General features: G+C 40.2%; 1 protein-coding gene across 1 annotated transcript; it reads left to right on the forward strand.

Annotated features, from left to right (window-relative positions):
* The first annotated feature begins 2,323 nt into the window (after window positions 1-2,323).
* On the forward strand, window positions 2,324-11,957 carry pyroxd2 (pyridine nucleotide-disulphide oxidoreductase domain 2). The gene is made up of 16 exons (XM_012880647.3): window positions 2,324-2,572; window positions 2,835-2,854; window positions 2,980-3,073; window positions 3,960-4,033; window positions 4,561-4,716; window positions 4,864-5,017; window positions 5,116-5,177; window positions 5,260-5,357; window positions 5,454-5,595; window positions 5,682-5,816; window positions 5,887-5,959; window positions 9,540-9,693; window positions 10,526-10,677; window positions 10,908-11,014; window positions 11,360-11,480; window positions 11,687-11,957. The coding sequence occupies exons 1-16, from the start codon at window positions 2,344-2,346 to the stop codon at window positions 11,764-11,766; spliced, it is 1,851 nt and encodes a 616-aa protein (XP_012736101.3). The 5' UTR covers window positions 2,324-2,343; the 3' UTR covers window positions 11,767-11,957.
* Window positions 11,958-14,139: the final 2,182 nt, after the last annotated feature.

Below are 14,139 nucleotides of genomic sequence, written 5' to 3' on the forward strand. Positions count from 1 at the left end.
AGAAAGAAGAACAGATGATCAGAAAGGTCATGGAAGGGTCACTGTTTTGGGAGTGAGTGGAGAGAGTTGAGGGGGGGGAAACGATCCTGGAGGGAGGTTTTGCAGCAAGGATTAATGTTCCACAGGGAATTTCCATAAAGTGGGGTAAATGGAGGTTGACAATCTTGACAGATAGCTGAACAGAGTGATGGGGAGCGGGTAGGTTAGTGACGGCGGAGCTGCAGACAGTTTTCCAAATGAGCACTGTCACTGAGAGGTTTCGCTGAAGACACCCTCAAGACAAAAACTCAACGAGTTACAAGAATGAGAATATTTGGGCTTGAATCTGCACAAAACACACTCATACAGGAAGATGACGACATTAGGCCACAAAGTTTAGTTTTTGTCTCATCTGACCAGAGCATGATCCTCCACGTGTGTGCGGTGTCCCCTGCAAACAGGGTTCTTTATTTCCTTCTTTCATCAGTGGATTTTGTGTTGCCACTGTCCTTCTGATCCTCCCACCCGAGCTCCGGATCTCTGCAGCTACTCCAGATTTTTCATGGGTCCTGTCTTCTGTAGGTCTGTGCTTGTCCCATACTGATTCCATTTTCAGGTAACTGCTGAACGGTGTTCCCTGACATGTTGAAATCTTGAGGTGTTGTTTTGTAACCAAACCGTGCTTTAAAGTTCTCCAGAACTTCACCCCTGACCTGTCTGCTGTGCTCCTTCAGAGATTCAGAGATTCTTCACTGTTGCAGCGTGTTACTGAGGTGAAATTCTTTTCAGGATGCTCTGGCTTAGAGTACAACATGCAATAAACAACGTGTACAGATTTTTTCCACATTAGATCGTGCAAAGATAAAGAAGGTAGAAAACATTAAAAAAAGAAAAGTTTGTATCAGAGTCCGAGGGTTTTGGTATCAGTTCATTCATAAGTGATATGAGCCATGTTACACAGGTTAGTTGTCCTTCATAAATCACAAATAATGAGTAAGTCACTTTTGTGCAATGATTTGAGGCTTCATTTACAGAAGTGTGCCATTAGATATTCCTGAGTATCAGTGCAATATCAGTACAGTGGTTGTAACATATGATGGGCTTTATCATATTTAACATTACGGTAGATGGATTGTAACATATGGTTGTAACATATTGTGAACATGTTGATGGACAGACTTTAGCAGGGGACTATCATGAGAAACCATGTCAATAACAATGGAGTAATTTAACAATGATGGACCACTGTCTCTCAACAGGGGTACAATAACCCTCACAGCTCTTGGAAAGAAGCTGTTTCTAAGTTTATTTGTTTTGGATTTAATGCTTCTGAAGCGTTTACCTGATGGGAGAGGGGCAAACAGTGCATTGCCTGGAGGGGTGGGATCGGTGTAGATGCGCTTGGCCCTTCTTTGGACTCTTTCTGCATAGATTCAGTCTAAATCCTGCAGACGGCATCCCACAATCCCCTGCGTTGTTCTCACCACCAGTGCTAAATCCTTCCACTCCTGAACTGTGCAGCTCCCATACCACACAGTTATGCTGAGACATAAAACACTTTCTATGGTTGCCTTGTAGAAGTTTTTTAGCAGCTTAGTGGAAAGTCTAGTCGTTTTCAGTTTCCTGAGGAAGAAAAGTCGTTGTTGGGCCTTCTTCACCAGGTGGGAGGTGTTTGCAGTCCAGGAGAGGTCAGAGGAGATGTGAATGCCCAGAAACCTAATGCTGTCCACGTGCTCCACCACCTCCTCCTGTATGCAGAGAGGAGCATGTTCAGTCTTCCTGGACCTCCTGTAGTCTATTATTACCTCCTTGGTCCTACTTGTGTTTTCCTGGAGCACCACTTTGTGAGATTGCTGACCTCATATTAGTATGAAAAATCAGTATTTTCCTTTTATTGTGCAATTAGGCACCAGTTTGTGTTAATTTATAAAATCCCATTACAACACTATAGTTTAAGACAAAATGTTGAGGAAAAAAATCAAAGGGGACAAATATTTAATTGCTAACATGTCTGCCTACCGAGTTAAACACTGGACTGGAGAGAAAGAGAGAGAGAGAGAGAGAGAGAGAGAGAAAACCCTAAGAACACGTTTGTGTGAATTTTAATGTTTCTGTAACCTGTAATCGTGCCTGTGCATGCCTACATTTAGTTTGTGTTCATATTTCTTTTTTTTCATATCTGAGTGAGCCTTTGAGCACACATTTGCAAATAGGCTACTCTAAGTTAAGCATAAAGTTATTTTTAAGGTTCGAAAATCATGTTTTACACACACACACACGCCTATTTTAAGTCAGTTTTCTCTCCATAAAGCTACAGGTTGCTGCAGCCCCCAACCTCTAGGACAAGCCTGGTACTCAGAAACCATGGATAGCTGCTGGTGCTGCTTGGGATCCGGTTGTTCCGAGCCCAGTGAGGGAAAAGAGGCGGGACCGATGTTAGATAACAGAAAGCTTCAAACTCCTGCCATGGCTGCAGCAGCGGTGTGGACGGATCGAGGACGCCGGGCCAAGGCTCTGCTGCGCGTACTGACCGGATCCAGGTCCCGTCACACCGCTTTACAACCCTTCTATGACGCGCTGATCATCGGAGGAGGTGAGAAGAGAAGCACCGAGGCGGTTTTGGAGAAGAAAAGTTGCGGTGCCATTCTCCTTGTACGCCGTGTGTGTGTGTGAGACATAAAAAGAAAGCGCCTTTAATCTCGCAGAACTCGTGAGTGGGGCTCTGCTAAACGCAGTATAGTAGCTAAATGTTTGATCTGACGTTTGCAACGCACTCTGCTGCAAGATGCACAACCAAAACTGCAGGTGTTCTTAAAGGTTATTTATCCGCAACAAAATAACTGTTTTCTTGGCAGGACACAACGGGCTGGTGGCAGTGAGTTCATGCATTTGCTTCCCCGACACCTGCTGTTCAGTCCGCACACCTACAAGGTCCAACAGGAGGGTAAAGGTGGTCCTGTGTGTGTTTGTGTGTGTGTGTGTGTGTGTGTGTGTGTGTAGGCCGCCTATCTTCAGAAGGGAGGGGTGAAGACAGCGGTGCTGGAGCGCAGACACGTGCTGGGAGGAGCTGCCGTTTCCGAGGAGATCTTCCCTGGTAGGATGGATCCGAACCGGTTCTCCATCACAGAAGAGGGATTCATCCAATTAAAACACACAGCAGATCAAGCCTATCCAAACAAGATTATTACCCTTAGAGACCAGCTGCAGAGCTACACCTTTATGAACTAGGTTGACTCAATAATAAGCCGACTCTGTGCAATTAATTATGGATGTATGCAATGACAAATCCTTAATATAGCTGCATGGCTATAATCATAACACAGATAGACTGTAGTTATCTTTAATTCAGGTAAACTCATCAAGAGTCAAACATGGGAAATAAATACAAGTCAGTCATGGATCATGGGTGCGAGCACAGTGCTGTTATATATATATATATATATATAGCTATATATATATATATATATATATATATATATATATATATATATATATATATATATATATATATATATATATATATATATATATATAAGATAAGATAAGATAGTCTTTATTGATATCACATTGGAGAAATCCACTTGTCACATCGGCTCAATAGTCAGTCAATAGTCAGGAGTAGGAAAGGGTGCATCAGTTATATACAGTGTATCTTCCTATGGAATCAGTGGATCAAAAAGAAAATGAGAAAAAAAAATGATATATATATATATATATATATATATATATATATATATATATATATATATATATATATATATATATGAGTAATTTATCTCATGTTTGTGTAAGTTCATGACATACATGTCTTTTTCATGCTGGATGCAAAAAAGGAGAAGCATATATGATACACCCAGATACTTTGTTTTTATTGTTCTTCATCTGTTCTTAGCTGTGTTCACTACACTGGTTTCATTCAGTTCAGAGAGGGAGAACAAAACCAAACAAACAAACAAAAAAAAAACAACTCTTGTCTGCAGGTTTCCTCTTCTCCAGGTGCTCATATTTGCTCAGTTTGTTGCGACCTCAGATATACAGAGATCTTGAGCTTGAGGTATAAACACACAGAACATTTTAAAACATTTTAATCACAGTCTGAACCAGATATTTACAGTGTATAAAAAAGGGCATTATTTCTCCAAATGCAGTTGTGGTTATTATGTCAAAACACATTATTTTTGTTTAATTAGACCAGATCCTTTCACCAAAAATGAAGGTGGCTTTGCTAGCTGTTACCTGACTTTTAATGACGCTTTTGGAGTATAGTGACTTTGCCCTTGTGGAGTGGCGTTTCTGTTATGTCTCATAGGCGCATGGTTCACAGTGGAGACTGCAGCCTTTCAGCCTTTCTGAAGATGCTGCATCATACAAAACACAAATTGTACGATGGCTGGATATTCCAATGCTCTTTATAATTACAGAGATAAAAAAAGGGATATGTCTTTTATACAGTTCATGTAAATATCTGGTTTCAACTACTTCTTTCTATTCTCAAATAGCAAGAAGTAGTATTATTCTCAAATTGATGATCCTTGTTTTTCTCCCATACTGTGTTTGTTTTTGGGTGTTATTTGCATTTAGAAACATGGGCTGAAGGTGTACATGAGAGACCCCCATTCTTTCACCCCTATGTTGGAGGAGGGGATAAAAGGGGCTCCACCAAGGTCCCTCACCCTCGGCTCAGATCTGGCTAAAAACCAGGATGAGATCGGCAAGTTTTCACAAAAGGATGCTAAGGTGATTTAAGCATAATGAAAAACAGAATAAAAAATGATAACATGTTGTGAATGACCTTGAGATTTGCTGCATTATTTTGAACTTTAAGTGTTGTTCATCATCAGTGCACTTGCCCACATCTTAAATCGTTTTCTGACATGTTCGTAGGCTTATCCAGAATTTGTTGCGCACCTTGAAAAGTTAGCCGGCGCGATCCACCCGCTGCTGGACTCTCCACCCGTAGATATACGAGGAGTTACTGCTGGATCACCAATGAAGAGGCTGGCTGCAGCTAAAACACTGATGCCTGTTGTCAAATGCGGTTGGTGGAGCAAAGCAGGGGTTGAGAATTATTATAATTTTTTTTTTTTGCATAGTCCTTTAACTGAGTCACAGCGTGCTTTCTTTGTGAATTTAAAGGTGTAAAACTTGGAGGCAATATTCCAGACTTTTATGAGATCCTAACTGCACCGCTAATGAAGGTTTGTTATAGCCGAGACAGAATAAAGCACGCACTGCTGTGTGTACGTTTGTATAATGAGTCTCCTACGTTCGGTGTCAAAGATTCTCATTCAGTGGTTCGATTCAGAGCCACTGAGAGCGACGTTGGCTACTGATGGCGTGATAGGTGCCATGACCAGTCCCAGCAACACCGGTAGTGGGTGAGAGACTTTTCTAGCTCACCGCTACAAATGTAGCAAAGCTGAATTCATGGCCAATCTTGCAAAGATCTGAAACGAAATCGTCTTGCCTTGAAGGTATGTGCTGTTGCACCACGTAATGGGAGAGCTGGAGAAGGAGAAGGGAGCATGGGGTTATGTGGAGGGAGGCATGGGAGGTGTGTCCAAGGCTATAGCAAAAGCTGCTCAGTCTTACGGAGTAGAGGTTTTTACAGAGAAGGTAAGGCGATCCTTAGAAATTCTTTGGTTTTTCTTACGTTTATTTGTGGAATCTGGCTGAATGTATTTCCTCTGCATCTTTGGTAGGATGTAGGACAGATCCTCGTGGGTTCAGATGGTGCAGCTAAAGGAGTAGTGCTAAAAGATGGCACAGAGATTCACAGTAAAGTGGTTCTCTCAAATGCCACCCCTTATGTTACTTTTAAGAATCTGACACCTAAGGTAATACTGAGAATCACCATCTCCTGTCTGCATTGATAACGTGCGGCTAATACTTCTGTTCTCCTTGTAGGGTGCTCTTTCTGAAGAGTTCACCAAAGCTGTAGATCAGATAGACTACACTTCACCTGTTACGAAGATTAACGGTAAGTCGCTCCTGGTTCTGGCAAAGCTTTTCTTCTACATACATGCATCAAATCCATCCTAACCTGTAAGTAAGGCAGAATCTGAGAGGGAGTTCATGCATGTTGCCAACAAGGCTCTGTGCTCGCTCTAAAGCTTCTTCTACTTGCATGTGGTTTGCAAACCTGATGAAAGTTCATTCGTTCTATAGGGAATCTCAGTAAATGTCTGCGTGAAAATGTGTTAGATGGATTTGAGAGAATCTACAATGTAAACAAAGAAGGAAGATGAACAGACTGTTAAACTGCTACCCAGGCAATCCAATTGATCACTGCTTTTAAACACATGGAGACAAAAAAATAAAATAAAAAAATAATCTCATCTTTTTTTTTTAATGCAGAGAGAGAATATCAACCAACATCCAGAACAAACATTACCTAAAAAATAAACAAACAGGTATTTAATTCAAAGTAAAAACATAATTTAGAATTTGGTGGAGAAAGCTTTATGGGCTGTGGTTAGCAAGGTTTACCAGGTGTGCACGCATCTCAGCAGGGATTATGACCCTCTGTCATAATCCAGGGGTTGTTGGCAGGACCAAAGTGCAAATAGGAACTTGAAGCGATAAACTTATAGCAGAAGACTGGAACATAGGCAGATAAACTTGGAACAAAGTAACAGTAGATTTAGCAAAAAAACAATGGCAACCAGCAGTATAAATGCTGGGAGAGAGGGCTGGGGAGGAGACATGACAAGCAGGTGTGGTACTCAGGTGCGACTGTGGAACAGCTGAGATCAGTGAGGACAGAAAGCTGAGGGACAGGGGAGAATAATCTACAAGGAGAGAGCCTGAGCAGATACACAAGGAACAATGACTAACTAAGGTAAAAAGAAGGTAAAACATAAACGAATGAACTTAGAAAAACACTAACAACAAAATAAAAGCAGGAAAAAAAGTACTAATCAAAACATAACACCAGTGGATCGTGACACCCTCTCATTTTTACAGAAATGCTCTAAATCTTTTAGATTTCTTGGCTTTTGCTGGGAAACTCAAAGCTTTAGCTCAGGTTAACGTCTTGGGTTGTTCTGTCAGGTCCTCATGCTTGAAGGCAATTGCAGGGATGGGGTTATTAAATATCCTATTCTTTAGTAGTTTATTCGGTTTAGTGTGAAGTTGGCTATCCTCTGCGGTACAGCTCAAACTCTCCTAGGTACATTGGCATCTATCTATCTATCTATCTATCTATCTATCTATCTATCTATCTATCTATCTATCTATCTATCTATCTATCTATCTATCTATCTATCTATCTATCTATCTATCTATCTATCTATCTATCTATCTATCTATCTATCTATCTATCTATCGTTTGCTGAACTAAGTGATGAAAGCAAATGTAAAGACGGATTCGATCATAGAACTGTAAAAGATGGTTATCAACTTTTTACACTGTCCAAATTGGGTTAATTTGCGGAGAAAGTGCAATCTTTGATGTGCTTTTTTTCCTGCTATTGCCAGAGTTTTCACTGACAGCTTGCTGTCGATGACAACACCCACATACTTATAACATGCTCCACTAGTTCTCGTTTAATGAGAACTAAAAATAGTAGACTGGACGATTTCCTAAAAGCAATACGCAAATCTTTGGTCTTGGTGACATTTACATTTAATTGGAGTTGTCACACCACATTGTAAAATCCTTTACTACCTTACCAGGTGAGTCATCCTCTCCCTGTGGCAGGCTGACAGTAACTGTGTCATCTGCAAACTTCAAAATATGCCATCATGTGGAAAACCAGTGGAGGAAAATGCCAAATCTGACACAAAGCTCTTTACTGGTGGAAACCCACAGTGTTCTTGAGTCAGTCTGAAGCTCACATGAGGTTTGGACATCTGTAGCTATTGACTAAGCAGAAAGTTGGTGACCTCTGCTCACTATACCCCTCTGCAGCTACTGACTCCACTCTTTGATTGCATGCTGAACACTTTGTGCTTAATCACATCCACTTTGTTATCATCTAAATGCAAAATGGTAGTGTGGACTCTAGTAAGGTGGTTGTGGATATGATGGGAACAATGCTGGGTCAGAAGGATTTGCAGCCACCTACAGAACGTAATACAATAGTTATCAAACTGACTGTAATCAGGGAGGAGGAAGGAGAATGAGGAGAGTGGTCATAAAGTACCTGGACCTTTATGCTGCGTTCTATTTGTCCTCGGCAGTCAGAATTATCAACCTCCATGTCGTAGATTTCAACTGGAACGGCCCCTAAAGTCGGAATTATGAGTCGGAAAATTGGTGCAACAGGATTATACCGACTCATATTCACGATGGCTGCTACGCTCAGTAACATTTAGTAAAATCTCATACTTTAATTGTTTTCAGTAGCCCTCCATTATTTATGTAACATTTAGTCAGTCATAGAGGTACTACTTGTCAGTAGTCCCAAGATGGGATGTTTCAGCGATGTTTAAGTCCACAAATTGTCGTTGTTATTGTTTTAACAACAGCAGCCAGAGTGGCTAAACAAGTAATTAAGAATCTCCACGTATTGTTGTTTAACGTTTCATGTTCAGTTGAACAATTCAGCACGTATTAAAAAGAAGACAGAGATTTAGCAATAGAATGTGACTTTATAACGCATTGTGAGGATCAGGTCGGCTTCATTTGTATGTTCAACAATGGCTTTTGTGCGAGGGTTCATGGTTTTGCCTACCCATGACAAAAGGGAAACTGGAAGGTAAAAAAGGCGGAGATGAAGTAATCTGCGACTTGTTAGTTTCAAGTTCCAAAGTAAATTAGAGCGCAGCATTAGGGACAAAGATGGGATTTGTTGTCATTGTTATAACGGTTATGACAGAAATGTAACGTGTATACCATTTTGTTTTGTTACATTAGTAAACAAAAAGTTCACGTGTTAGGTTGATTTGAATACTTTATCAACTAATTCTTTTCATTTATACATATAATATTATTTGGAAGGAAACAAAAATACTATTACATTACCCTGATCACATTTGTGAAGTGTGTGAAAAGACAAAAAAGAAAAGATTACTTACAAATATCTTTTTATAATAAAATAATGTGCAACAACAAAAACAACAACAAAATAAAAGTCCTTTTCTGTAGTGTCTCTTGGGTGCTGCGCCTAGAACGCTGTCATAATGTCGGCCATTGTGTGGCATGTCTCCCAATCAACATTTTCTTGGAGTTTAGTAGTGTTATTGTTAAGCACCACTCGAAGAAGCAGCTCGACCTCATCTTTAGACCAAGATTTACTGTATTTATCTCTTTGTGGATGGACTGAGGGAATATCATGGTTGGACTTAATGAATAGGAGGGATCCTATCACGGTACCACACTTGAATTCACTGAGCTCCTGTGAGCCAATCATTGTTTTACAAATGTTTGTAAAAGCAGTCGGCATGCCTCTGTACTGGAATTTTAACACCTGTCGCTACGGAGTTGGTTGAAATACCTGAATTTGATAATGTGTGTGGGTGAGCAATATAGTGTGTATTATTCCCCTTTCTTGATAAGATACCAAAAGTTGTCTCCTTCTTTTTTGTCCTTTCTTTGTCTTTATCTACTTTTGTAGTGGCAGTCGACAAATTACCAAACTTCCTGGCATCACCCACACCAGATAATATACCTGGACTCCACCATCAATGTTCAATACATCTAAACTGTGAAAATGTGGACTTACTGGAGGCTGCATTTAAGGATGCCAAGAATGGACGTCCCTCTGCAAGGTATATCTTTATTCTTCATTATCCTGCTTTAGACTTTTTCATATTCCTTACAAGTCTTTATATGTGTAAAACAGTAGGTGCTCTAAAACAGAAAAATACTCTGCTTGCCCATTGACTGCTTGAGGTAGGCAAGAACCCCCAAATTTGCAAGAAACTAGCAGGGATTGATGGATGGATGGATGGATGGATGGATGGATGGATGGATGGATTAAAGATGCAGTACTGTACTTTCAAGACCAGGGACCTGATCATTTTGGTTCTAGCCTGTAGTCTGAAATAAAGCTTGGAAAGTCCATGTTTACTGTAGCTACAAATCAGTTTTAAGTTAATGTGAGTGCCAGATCTTGTTATATCCCATCAAACATGGGCACTAAAGTTTAATTTTTTTTTAGATTTAGTTGAGTCAACCACTTTAGGTAACCAATAATTGTATTTGCGTTCCTTTTAAAGTATCTCTTTTCCGTTAAACTATGGCTCAGGATCAGAATATATGAGGAATTGTTTTTTTTGGAGGAGTACTTAGGACTAGGCATTGTCTTCTAGCAGGAACCAGGGTTGTCTCAAGGAGAGCTATTTGACATATTATATTATATTTTGTGCATACATTTGTATCAATCCATAATAGTCAGATCTGGGAACTATATGTTTTTTTAAAAAAAACGTCAAACGTGTCACTTTACTTTCAAACTGCTCTTGATGCAACAGTTTATATGGAGGCTGTTTAGCATATGAAATATTAGTTACTTGGTCAACTGCTTGTCAAATGTAATCTGCATGTTGCTCCAACAAAAAAAATCCAACCCTGGAGGTATGATCTTCTCTTTTTCTATAGACCTATGCTGGAGATGACAATCCCATCCGTTTTGGACCCCACGTTAGCGCCCCCTGGCTGCCATGTAGTGTCACTGTTCACCCAGTTTACCCCCTACCTTATCGAAGGCAGGGAGTGGACCGACCAGGACCGAGAGGCCTTTGGAGACACTGGTTAGGAACCCCAATTACATCTATGCTAAAAAAAAAAATGCATTGCTACTAACTTTTTTCTTCTTCCAGACTGTGTTCAAAGCTGAACAATACATGGCCACAGACCATGTTCATTTTAAGGACCCCTTCCTTCCTAAAACAGAAAATATGTTTAGGGATGGGTAATCTTTCGATGTGTACTGATTAACCTGTTTCAGTAATCAAAAATCTGTGTTTCTCTGCTTTCGTAGTTTTTGACTGGGTGGAACAGTACGCCCCTGGGTTTAAAACGTCTGTCGTGGGCAGAGACATCCTGACTCCCCCGGACCTGGAGAGGATCTTTGGACTCACCGGAGGGGTACGGACTGTGCACTGCACCTATTCTAGAAATCAAGAGGCCATTTCAATGTTGACACGCAGCTCATTTGCTTGACACGGTCAGCTCTTGCCTGAGGGGGGAAGTAATTTGCGTCCGTCATAGGGCCTGTTGTGTGAGTGGTTAATGGTTACGGGCGCTTTTGCACAAACCTATAAATCAGAATCAAAGTTCACATCAGCTTTTTTTTTACTTCGCTGAGAAGTGTTTGCTCAGTGCACGTGTGTATTGTTGGGTTTTAATGCAGATGCAATCAATCAAAAGACTTTGAATTTGGTTATGTCAAGATATCAAAGGAAAACAAACATTTTGAGCTTGTTTTCACAGAATATCTTCCATGGATCGATGTCGCTGGACCAGCTCTACCTAGCACGACCTTTGCCTTCACTCTCAGACTACCGCTCACCAATTAAAGGGCTCTATCTCTGTGGCAGTGGCTGTCATCCAGGTTTGCTTTTTCTGTTTAACTGGATTATAAAATGCAGTTGTTATGGTTGTTTACAGTGCAGTAACCGGCATTATAATCATTTATGAGGTTAGCATGGAAGAATATCTAATGAATCTTTGAGTTAGAAGGGACATTTTCACGATCGCTTTGTTTGTCTGCTCGCTGGGTAAACCGTGAGTGATTTTCATGTGTCTGCTGCTTCTCAGGTGGCGGTGTGATGGGCTCTCCGGGCTGGAACGCAGCGCTCACTGTTTTATCTGATATGAAGCGTCGCAGAGAAATATGACAGCATTGTCGCTGGGTTCACTAACCACTCCTTTACTGTGCATCTATTTTAGTGAAAGTGACAGTTTTATTAAACTGCAACCCCCAACTCCAGTCTTGCATTAGTATTCACACCCCTGACATACATTTAATGTATGTCAGGGGTGTGAACCACAACATTTAATGTATTTTCTGGGATGTTATGCGAAATACCAACACAAAGTAGCACATAATTGTAAAGCTCCGTCCATCTTCCCATCGACTTTGACCAGCTGAAGTGAAGAAGACCCACAGCACGATGCTCCTGCCATTATGTGTCACAGTCCAGATGATGCGTTCAGAATGATGCTAGCTTAACATTTTGCATATAGGCCTAAATGTTTGATTTTAGTGTCATATGACCAGAGCACCTTCTTCCCTCTACATGGCGTGTGGCAAACTGCAGCTACTTCCTATAGCCTTCTTCTTACCCTTCTTCCTTCCTTCCTTCCTTCCTTCCTTCCTTCCTTCCTTCCTTCCTTCCTTCCTTCCTTCCTTCCTTCCTTCCTTCCTTCCTTCCTTCCTTCCTTCCTTCCTTCCTTCCTTCCTTCCTTCCTTCCTTCCTTCCTTCCTTCCTTCCTTCCTTCCTTCCTTCCTTCCTTCCTTCCTTCCTTCCTTCCTTCCTTCCTTCCTTCCTTCCTTCCTTCCTTAGGATTACAGACAAGCCGCCATAATCTTGGCGGCTTGTCTGATTAATGCTCCCTTTGCCTAACCTATCAGTTTAGCTGGAGGCCATGTCTTCATTTTGAGGGGTATGAATACTTTTGCAAAGTAATGTATTTGATTATTTGTCTTTCCTTCTGCAGCTCTGCTCAGAGGAATATAAATCTTAGGATCCGATAGACATGTAATGAAGGAGACAATGAAATGGTCTGTGTGATAGGTTTTGCTGTGTCGAGTTTATATATAATTGCATATCTGAAAATGCTCGCTCTAACGAAAACACATCTACTCAAGTGGAAATTATGTTATACAGATATTGCAATCAAAGATGGGTGGTGCAAAACCATGCATGGTCCTCTAAAGTAACATTTTAAAGTGATCTTTAACAAAATTATCCAAGATTTTTACAAAATGATGCACAAGCCAAACTTTTTAAATAAATAATAATTTTTGAAATAAATTCCGTTAACCCTGTTTTGTTATAGTATAGTTACAACTGGTGTTTTTTTTCTCTTGTGTGTTTGTGTGTAGCTTCACTCTACAAGAATTCTTATAATTATTACTTGTGTTTTTCATGGAAAAGGCCACGTATAATGACAGAGCTCAGTTTAAGTTATTTGGTAAAAAAAAAAAAAAAAAAAAATCCATTTAGTGCTGCACAAGCCCTGCATGGCAATTATACTTTTGACCACCTGGAAGGATGTAAATGTACAAAGTTACATAGAATTTAATTATCCAGGCCCTCAAGTTCAAAAAGTAAAAGAATGATGATGGAAAAGAAATAAGATTAAAGGAAAGGTTAAAGAATATACTTAAGAGGCAGCTGTAACCAACATTGTTGCAAAATTTATTTATAAATTGCTTGCAATTGCAGGCATTCCTTATAATGTGTAATAATATTAAATGATATTGCAGTATCTGCTTATGAAACTAAGTGAACCAATACTTTCAGTCCATCCATTGTGGATACCCTCTTGTATTTCACATGGGGGGGCTGGTGCCTAACTCCAGCAGTAATTGGACTGAAGGCGGGTACATCCTGGACAGGTCGCCAGTCAATCACGGCAACAAAGAGACACACAGAACCATGCAGGCACATAATCATACCTAAGGGCAATTTAGAGAGATCAGCTAACCGAACATGTATAACTGCATACTTTTGGAAGCCAGAGGACCTGGAGAAAATGTACGCATGCACAGAGAGAGAATTAAAACTCCATACAAAAAGTCCCCAGGCCTAGGATTCACACCCAGGTCCTTGGTGCAAAGGAATCCAGCTGACAATCAGCATTGACGTTTAACTATAAATGAATATGCAAATGCATGTTTTCCTGACGGCATGTGGCTCCATATCATTTTAAAATCAAATATGAATGATATATAAGATTAGTAGTCATATAATTCTTCATATATAAAAAAAAAACTTATGACAAACACATCCAGTTTTTGTCTCAAGATCTTACTTGGAAAACACCGTTGCTGTTCTCAAGCTTTACAAACCCTTTGCAAAATACACATGTTTTAACACATGTTGCAAAAGCTTATTCAGGGAAGTCAGTTAATCTTGAGATCAAAACCTAATGCATTCTAGGGGGGAAATGAATCGTATTGATCTGAAGGTCAACAATTTGAGCATTTAATCAGGTGTGTGGGTACATTTGTTTATTATTATTACTTTTTTTCCTTTAGCACA

This window comes from Fundulus heteroclitus, chromosome 22 (assembly GCF_011125445.2).
Source record: "Fundulus heteroclitus isolate FHET01 chromosome 22, MU-UCD_Fhet_4.1, whole genome shotgun sequence".
Classification (NCBI taxonomy): domain Eukaryota; kingdom Metazoa; phylum Chordata; class Actinopteri; order Cyprinodontiformes; family Fundulidae; genus Fundulus; species Fundulus heteroclitus.